Raw genomic sequence first — 9,970 nt, 5'->3', positions numbered from 1 at the left:
TTAAGTCACAAGAGAATCAACGCAAGCAACAAGTCGCAATGCATATCTGATCACACAAACATGTTGCTCACACGAACATGCGCCTCTCTTTTGTCATTCTCTCTCTCTCTCTCTCTCTCTCTCTCTCTCTCTCTCTCTCTCTCTCTCTCACACACGCACACGCACACACGCACACACACACGCGCGCGTATGTGCAGTATGCGTGATATGTTAGAGAATAAACTTCCATGTAATTGAACAATTGAAAAGACAGTTTGAGGCCCCTCTCTCTCGTCTATCTCTTCATCTCCTCTTCCTCCAGGCAAATACAAACACCAAATGCACACACAGTCCAGAGATTCATCCATCCTTTTGTTACAGCACTCGCCTACCTGTGAGAGACGGGGGGGGAGGGACAAGGAGAGACAGGGGGGAGGGACAAGGAGTGACAGGGGGGAGGGACAAGGAGAGCAGGAAAACAACAGAAAGGAGAGCTTTTCGATACCAAATGAGGCGAACCCGGGAGACGCAAATACACAAAATTCGCCTCTTCCTCGTCTTTGCTCAAGTTGAAATATCCCTACTCAGAACGTTTATTTTATTTTATTATTATATTAATCACTTGAACCCTAGCGTCCATAATCTGAGAACTTTAGCCAAAAATAGCAGCGCAAGGCGTTGAGAGCTTGTAGATCGTCTATTTTCGGCAAAGAGCTTTGGTGTAGAGGGGAAAAAGATCAGACTAAGTACAAAAGTGAAAGTTCAAGTTTATCAAGTATTGACGGTTCAAGTGGTTAAAAACGCCAGTATATATTCCAACCAGTGTTGTTTTTGACAGCAAATTTTGATTTTGTTTTAGTCATAGTCTTTTAAATAAAATGTCATTTAGTTTTAGTCATAATTTAGTCACCTGAAAAGTATTAGTTTTAGTCGACTAAATATCATAAGATTTTAGGCGACTAAATCTACAGTTGATTTAGTCAACTAAAAGGTATTTTGGCAGGCCTTGATGGCATCCTAATGACTGATTTACACTTGGTTATGTGCTGAAAATAGCCGATCTACAAGCTCACAACGCGTCGCAACGCGACGCGTTGTGAGCTTGTAGATCGGCTATTTTCAGCACGCAACACCTGAGAGAAAACAAACATAAAATTACTCTCTTCTCCCTCCCTAACGTTTTAGTCTAGTTTTTATTTTGTTGACGAAATTGTCAATATATTTAGTCTTAGTTTTAGTCACCACAGCTTAGTTTTTGTTTCGTTTTTATTTAGTTTTCGTCAGTTAAAAAAACACAGTCGACCAACATTTTTCGTCATAGTTGTAGTCGAAATCAACACTGATTCCAACGCTATGCTGTCCTAGCCTGACTGCAAGCGTCAGACTCTATCACACACTTCGTTTTGGGATTGAGTCTGAGCCTGGGGACGGAGATTCTACTTCAGCGGGGGCGAGGTAAAGCCTATTGACGTCACACACACACACACACACACACACACACACACACACACACACACATACACACACACAGCCACACACACACACATACACACACACAGCCCCGTGTGTCGCCGACGGCGACGTGGCGTGACATTGCAAAAATACGTTATTTCTCATAACATATTATATGACTGCATGTTTACGTTAGTGCAAAATGGTATTAAAACGTAATGAAACGGCACTATTGTATAGTTTATTAAAAGAATTTGAGTCGAGTCTGACTCCGCCATGACAGTTTTCACGGACCAATCAGAGTCCACTAGCGGCTCACGTGGGCAGAAGAGCACCAATCAGAGTCCACTACGGACTCTCACGTGGGCAGAACAGCTTCGAAGGGAGGGGGCTGGGACCGGACCAGCCTACCACGTGCCTCAAGTCTACAGCCCTGATTGGCCCATTCAATGCGCCCGCTCTTTAGGCGAGCTTGAAATAAAATAAAATATCTCCGGGTTCAGTCCACACTACACACCACCCACCAACAGGGGGTGGTGATGTGCGGACTGATTTACCAGGCTAATGCTGTCCTCCTGTCCCCCACACAGGAGCGTGAGGAGAAGACTCGTCTTCAGTCCCAGATCAAGAGGCTGTGGGAGGACAACCAGCGCCTCCAGGAGGAGTCCCAGGTCTCCGCCGCCAAACTCAAGAAGTTCACCGAGTGGGTCTTCAACACCATCGACATGAACTGACTCACGCACGGCACGCACACATGTGCACACCTGAACGCACACATTGCTACACAGAGACACACGTTGTGCACGTTAGCCGGGGAGGAGGTACAGAAGATTGCGTTTGTGAGAAGCAGGGATTTGTCTCTGCCAGCTTGAAACAGTACAGCTCAAATCTCCTAATGGTTGTCGGGTTTGTTTTTTTCTTCTTCTTCTGCCAGGCCAAACCTGGGCAATCATTATTCCTTTCCGAACCCCGGCTGGCTCCCTCCTCCTCTCCCTCCTCTCCCTCCTCTCCCTCCTCTCCCTCCCTCCTCTCCCTCCTCTCCCTCCCTCCTCTCCCTCCTCTCCCTCCTCTCCCACTATCCCCCAGTGAGGCTACTCAGGATGACACTGAATTAATGGACTTTGCTTATCAGATAATGAAGGACTGACCTCCACTGACCTCCACTGTCCTGCCGGGGCAAAATAATATGAACAAATTGAACTCTTCCTCCCCTTCCTGGGCCAACGCACAATTGCTAAATTGCTAACAAATGGATTATAATATTCTGACTCTCAATCTCTCACTCTCTCTCTCTCTTTCGATCTCTTTCTCTCTGTATCTCACTCGCCCCATTTGACTGTGGTGTAGTTCCAGTGACAACCCTCTCCCACCTGTTTTTAGCACGGCTCAGATGTATTTTCTCTCCAGACCAGACTGCCTCTCCACAGATGATTGAAGGGACTATATTTGACTCTTATCTGTTGTGGCGCGGTCCAGTGGGCCACAGCACAAGTTGATGTTTGAGCGGTTTTAGAAAAGTGAGGATCTTTCTGCCAGCACCGCACAGATGGGACTACTTCTGCCAGCCTGGATGCTATAGTATAGATGCTATAGTATAGATGCTATAGTATAGATGCTATAGTATAGATGCTTGCACATTAAGAACACAAGCACGCACGCACACATTCACTTCCTGGAAAAAAGACGAGTGAAAACGCCTTCCTGTACTTTGCGGTGCCGGGGTCCAGATTTAATTTATGTAGGCCAGTGGAAATGCCTCGACCACTCTCTGACACATATAGAGGCCAGTGGAAATGCCTCGACCACTCTCTGACACATATATAGAGGCCAGTGGAAATGCCTCTGCCACTCTCTGACACATATAGAGGCCAGTGGAAATTCATCCGCACCACAAGAGAGTGATGGGTTTTGTACAGTGCTTGTTTATCGTCACTCTCTCTCTCCCCACACAACCCAGATTTAGATTCAGTCAGTCGCTAACTTCTCACTACAGTAAAAAGCAAACACCAGTGGCCCAGAAGACTTATTCCTATTTGTAGTATTATTTAAAAAAAAAAGAAGAAAAGCCATCGGCAGCAGAGCCACAACAAAAAGAATTTGATAAAAACCGAAATACAGAGTTGCTTTGGTTCAACTGTACTACGCATCTTTAAGAAGCAATAGTGAGAAAGAAGCCTTGTTTCCTTTCTACAAAAGGAGGTGGGCTCTGTGGGTTCGGCGGCCTGGCACAGACTGGCTTTATGCTCATTGCTGAACTTAACCGCTGCCCGTCCTCCAGCCATATGGCAGGCAAACCAGTCCTCTCCTCGCGAGGAGGACGGTGCGTCTCTGCACGCTCCAAGCCAGGGAGCTGAACGGAGCTGGGGCAGGCTCTCCTCTGCCACCTCCAGGAACCACCATAGCCGACCCAAAACAAAGTGACAGAGACATCCTATGGGAGGGGGGAATTTAGGTTTTTATTTATTTCCTTGTATTATAATTCCAGTAAATATAAGTTGTTCTTTTCCTCCAGTACAGCTGACATCAGTGTTTAGTTAGCTCTAGGAAGGGTCACTTCTTGCTATATTATTTAAATGGCTTTGTTCCTCCGTTAGCTGAAGCCTGATTAATATGTTTTTTAATGCTGTACTGTTTTGTGTTTCGTGGTGGTGCCCAGAGCCTGCTGTCGTGTTGCTTCCAGTGCCCTCTAGTGGTGACAAGTGGAAAATGTCATGCTTCTTATGGAGAAAAACAGATCATTGTGCAGCCATGCTCTTTTGTCCCAAAGCTTCTTCGACAGTCATAAACTGAACAGAAGCTTAGAATAAGGCTGGGGTCTTCAACAGGGGGTCCGGGACCCCTAAGTCCCCTAGGGGGTCCCCAGAGTTACTACAGGGGGTCCTCCAAATCTTTGAGTGATACAAACGTTTTTTTTTGTTCTCCTTTTTTTTATACTAACCACTTGAACCCTAGTGTCCATATTCTGAGAACTTTAGCCAAAAATAGCAGATCTACAAGCTCACAACGCCTCGCGCTGCGAGGCGTTGTGAGCTTGTAGATCGTCTATTTTCGTCAAGGAGCTTTGGTGTAGAGGGGAAAAAGAGCAGACTAGGTACAGAGTGAAAGGTCAAGTTTTTTAAGTATTGACGGTTCAAGTGGTTAAATATCTGAAAACACAAATTGACATGAATCCAAAATACACTGACGATTGTGCTGTCAAACAATTAAACTATATGGAATCTATGAAAAGGTTGTGGGGGTCCCTGCTTCATCTCTCTCTCAACTAAGGGGTCCTTGGCCTGAAAACATTGAAGACCCCTGGAATAAGCAAAGTGGACACAAGGACTTGAGGAGTTGATTTGTGAGAGGATGGATAAAGGGAGCAGCTTGTGTGAACTATACTCAAATCCTCTGTGTTAATTCAATTAGCACTAATTATTTTTCTCTTTCTTTACTCCACCAGATATGAAGTGTCTAGTCTTTTTTTTTTTTGTATATTCTTTTTAATGTAATGTGCTCTGATATTTATTTTTTCTAAAATGAGAAAAAAACGATGGCAGACGATGGTGAGACGGCAGCCAGTGTTTATGTGTGTGAATGTGCATCAGTCTATCGCTCTGTGCCTACACTCTGTGTGTTTGTGTGTGTGTGTGTGTGTGTGTGTGTGTGTGTGTGTGTGTTCGATCGTTTGTTTCACTTAAAGCTATGTGGACTTGGAGGGTTTAGATCTCCCATAAATCCCTTAACACACTTCAATCAGAATTATATTTAAATATTTCCCAAGTTCAAGCTCTTCATAGCTAGCCTGGTTAATAAACCAGACTGCACAACACCACCCCCTGTTGGTAGTGCAGTGAGGAATTAGTATGAGCAACGCCAGGCTACTTCATAGCCAGGAGACTATGGTGCCCTCCAGACTAGGCATGGTCACCGCCTCCTAGCAATTCATTTTCAATGGTAGGCGGGCGGCTTTTTCGGCCGCACAGTGAAGTTTTGGGGCGGCGAGGCGAGCGGGCGCGGTCCCGTGAAATCCACCGCGAGCGTGCTCGTTTGTGCATGCGTACGCTGGGGCGGTGAGAGATGGATTGTGTTCATCTTTGTGAGCTGGGGCGGTGAGAGATGGATTGTGTTCATCTTTGTGAAATACCCCACGGCGTTTATTCACTGAGCGAGTGTGTTTGTGTCTCACCGCGGGGCGGCCACCGCTGATCCTAGCGCCTCGTGTGGAGGGCACCTATTACTGCATTAGCAGGTTTGGGGTCAGGCGGTTCACTTTCTGTTTATTCAGATACATTCTAAGGATCGTATAAAATAATAAAGTCTCTTTTTTAGTTTTGGTGGAAAACAGGTTCTGCAGTGAATACATTTTTTTTCTCCCCCCAAGCCTGCAGCATATATAGCGCAATGTCAGGGAAAACACCAGTGAAGACGCTTGTCAGAATGTAAACAAACACAAATCAAAGACATGTTTTTAATAAATAAATAAAGAGAGAGAGAAGTATAATGTTTACTACAGCAGACCTTTACGTTCTGATGGGAGGAGTGGGTGTGAAATACTGGGAATGAAAGGCTCTTTGGTTCTGTTCTAAGAATCTTTTATCTGATCTATAACTTAAAAAGGAATATAGTCGTCAGGAAGCGTGTCTCTATGGATGATAACTAGTAAACATATCGTCACTGTCGGGCAGAAACCTTGTCCAAGTTTCAAACGTGTACATTTATTCATAAATTAAAGCCCTACTTCATCATACAAAAGTGTCGCACAAAAGTTGTGAAAATAGCAGATCTAAAAGCACACAATTCCTCGCAATAGGAGGCGTTGTGTCCTTGTAGATCGGCTACTTTCACTATTTTAAATCGTTTTTAATATAATAACAAAAAAAGCAAGGTTTTGGACGTACGTTTCCACCCGACAACGACGATATCTATGGACAGTCATTGGTGAATGTCTTGGCTCTGTGAGGTCTTGCTTTGCTACTGCCCAGGGTTTAATTGTGGTTTGACCAATTATACGACAGAGAGATACTGTAGGCTACGTAAAGTTTTTGATACAAGATCCATATTTTCCTTATTGTACAATCAACAACTAGCAATAGCCCACTGTCCCAAGCCTTACCTCCTTGGACCAATAAATCGTATGCTACTGTATACAATACTTCTTTTCCAGTTTGAGGACTCGTACTTTAGGATTTGGTGTCAACCTGTCTAAAATATATAAGCGAGATGAAGGAAGATTAAGGTGAATATTTTACCGTAAATGGAAAGTGCTTTTTTATATCTAAAATATAGCCAAATATTTAAAAAGAAAAATGACTTTCTAATAGGGTTGGGTGATATGGAACAAATAATGGTCAGGGGCAAATATGTTTTTGACCAAATACCTCGATGTTGATATTGTAACGATAATGTAGTATTGCAACGATATACATTTTCTTTTAAATTTTTCAAAACATTTCAAAAATAGCTAAAATAGCTGAGACGACGTAGATCAGATAATTTTGCAAATTGTTTTGTGTCATTAGCCTGTTTAAGTGATTGAAAACAGGAAAAGACAACAGTCTGATCACTTACAAATTTCTAAATTTTAGAAGCCCTTCTTCTAAACTGTTGTGTCGATCAGTGGTTCAGATGTTTTTGCCAAATCATTTGGTTCCATTTTACGCTCTCAAGAGTTGAATAATTGTTAAACATGTGCAGTACTTAACTTACAAGAAGTCTACACAATTAGAGAATGTAGAAGCATTGTTATTTTGCCAAATAAATAATGGGCCTTAATATGAAAAGGTTACCATAGAACCATAGTGTCTGTCTGTCACGCAGGTCCCAGGCCAATAACTGCTGTTGATCGATCATGTTGCAATACAAACTGTCTCATTTGTTATAACCACTTAAAACCGTATATACAGTATTTCATTGGCTGGAGTTCCCCAGGGGTCTTTTCTCCCCCCCCCCCCCCCCCCCCCCCCCTCTACACCAAATCTTTTCACCGAATGCGTAAAGCGAGGGTTTAAGTGGTTAATGTCTTCTGCCGTCTTTTGTTTATTTTCCACTTTTGAGAAGGACGGATTTAAGGGAATAAATGTGAGTCAGTGGAATGTGAACATCCAGATGTTAAATGATGTATTTTTGTCCCCAGTATTGTTTCTATTTTAGAGAACAATTGCACACTGTTTTTGTACAAAATGACTGCTTGATGGCTTTCTGACGAGAAGTGCTAAAACGATTCATTGCGTTGTACATTTTGTCTGAATCTACCTACGTTGTGGTAATTTTTTCCCCCCACAATATTTTCTTTCTTTCTATTTTATTTTTTATTTTGTTTTTTAATGAAGGAAAGTGCTTGATCATATCCAGTCCTTTAAAGAAAAATAAATACAAGGGTCCTCTTTCTGTGGAGTCATAGTGCTACGCCTGTTCAGAGCGGATTTTAAATCAGATATATTCACTTTCCACCAACCGGTCGCCATGCAGTGACTGTGAAAGCGGATTCTCCCACCTCGCCTTGATCCTGTTCACTGATGTCCGCAATCTGTTGAATCATCATCCTTGGAAGAACAACAAGTCTGCTCTGACTGGCGATACAGTATATATAGGGTCAGTGTATTTTTCGGCCGTTTGCGATTCTGTTTTAAATTTGTTAACTTTTAATTCAGAATACAGTCCAAAACAGTCCTAAACGGCCCGTTTCTGAATGCTGTTTGGAAGTGGCAAAACAAAACTTAGAATTAGGTATTGTAAGAACAAAATAAGACCCGGTTCGAGCTTCTCGTTGCTGTGGTTCAAAACAGAATGAAGAATCCCTGGTACTCCCTGCGCTGAAGGCAATCGGTTTTGATACACACTGCTCCTACGCCGGCCCCGTCGGCCCCGTCTCTCCCGGTGGCGCGGGGGCCGAGTTAGGGCCTTTTATCCCCGCCTGCAGTACCAGCGCGTACAGACGCGTGGGTACCGGTCCCGTCTCGAACGGTCGCTCCTAGCCCGAGTTATGGAGGTTTATGTGCACTGCAGTGGCGGCGCGCCGCCACTAGCCGGCGCTATAATTTTGCCCCGGTCCCTGGGCCCCCTGGAGGGGGTCCGCACGGTCAAAGTCCCGGATTTCCCCAAAAAAAATTCGGCCCTCCCATTGAAACCATTGTAGAGCCGAAATTTTTCAAATACATGGGGCTAGATAGCAGGGGGTCCGCGGGGGGTCCCCGGAGCTCCAGGGGGTCGCCGGGTGGTCGGAGCCAGACTCCAGAGGCCCCTCGGTCGGCCGCGAGAGGAGCAGCGCCGGCCCCTCGCCTCTGGAGATGAAGAATTACTATTAATATTAATAATAATAATAGTGATAATAATATAATACAAGTCGCTTATAATAAGCGGACATGGCAACATGGGTCCTGCTGGTGGAGGAGGAAGGAGGGGAGGGGGGGGGGGGGCGGGGTAGGAGCAGTGTGTATCAAAACCGATTGCCTTCAGCGCAGGGAGTACCAGGGATTCTTCATTCTGTTTTGAACCACAGCAACGAGAAGCTCGAACCGGGTCTTATTTTGTTCTTACAATACCTAATTCTAAGTTTTGTTTTGCCACTTCCAAACAGCATTCAGAAACGGGCCGTTTAGGACTGTTTTGGACTGTATTCTGAATTAAAAGTTAACAAATTTAAAACAGAATCGCAAACGGCCGAAAAATACACTGACCATATAGTATACAGTACATTTCAGTGGAGATATCACAAGGAGTTCAATAACAAATAACTGTTTACATCCCATTGTGTTTATTTACTTTGTAAAGTGTAAAGTTATGGAAAAAGATATTTGCAGTGAACTCAGTATTAAAAAGTTTAAGAAATAAATAAATGCTGTATTGAGTTCAAGGTTTCTGTCTTATCTTATGAGCCTATACAGGTACACAAGTGAAATGATTACTTGCGCCAGCAGTAATTCAGCGTGCAAGTCCTGCGATCGGCTGGGTATCTACAGTACATGTACAGTATGTTTCTGTCCTTCTTTCTTTAAGCCTGTTGCCCAATCAGGGACCAGCATGTCTGGCAATGTCACCATTAACAGCCAATGAGGGACCAGCATTCCTGGTGATGCCAGTGGTGATGCCAGTGGTGAACGCACCTCATGGCGACCTCTGATGGTGCACAAGTAGGTCATACATGGCCTAATTGTGCACAAGCTGCAAGTTAGCACCAAGACAGAGAGCAGTTCTAGTTTGTTCTGGATTCCCCAGACAATAATGGTAACTAGAAATACTGTTCCTACAGTATTCTGGGCACAAAGATCTACCCTTCTTAAGGCAGTGTCTTACGTCATTTTGAGGAGAACTTGACTGATAGATTACTGTACGTCATTTTGAGAATAGTACTGATAGATAAATAATGAAGATAACATACAAGCCCACACTAATTAAAAACAAATACAGTCCAATGGAGAAGTAACAAGGAAAAAAGGGAATAATCAGAGAATCAAGGAAATAGCAGCAGTATCAGTTACCGTATCCAGGAGTTTCTTACTCGTTCTATGCTGCCTCTCATCTCAGACAGCAGGGGTGCACCTCTTTGGAAATTACCTGG

General features: G+C 43.9%; 1 protein-coding gene across 2 annotated transcripts in view; it reads left to right on the top strand.

Moving 5' to 3' along the window:
* The window catches only part of sipa1l1 (signal-induced proliferation-associated 1 like 1), a gene marked incomplete at its 5' end in the record, with an annotated part of 83,915 nt that extends 79,514 nt beyond the window's left edge, over positions 1 to 4,401 (top strand). The window contains 2 exons of one of the 2 annotated variants that reach the window (XR_013962861.1): positions 2,022 to 3,037; positions 3,074 to 4,401. Coding sequence is in view for 1 of the 2 variants with exons in the window: in XM_080745159.1 (XP_080601285.1) it covers positions 2,022 to 2,165 (144 nt within the window). Of the gene's footprint in view, positions 1 to 2,021 lie in introns of both variants that reach the window. The other variant, XM_080745159.1, reaches the window with a different exon arrangement.
* Between the last annotated feature and the right edge of the window lie 5,569 nt (positions 4,402 to 9,970).

The sequence above is a fragment of the Nannobrachium achirus genome (genome assembly GCF_963921795.1).
Source record: "Nannobrachium achirus genome assembly, chromosome: 16".
Lineage (NCBI taxonomy): Eukaryota > Metazoa > Chordata > Actinopteri > Myctophiformes > Myctophidae > Nannobrachium > Nannobrachium achirus.
The sequence above is the reverse complement of the archived record's forward strand: the minus strand, read 5'-3'. Positions and strand labels throughout refer to the sequence as shown.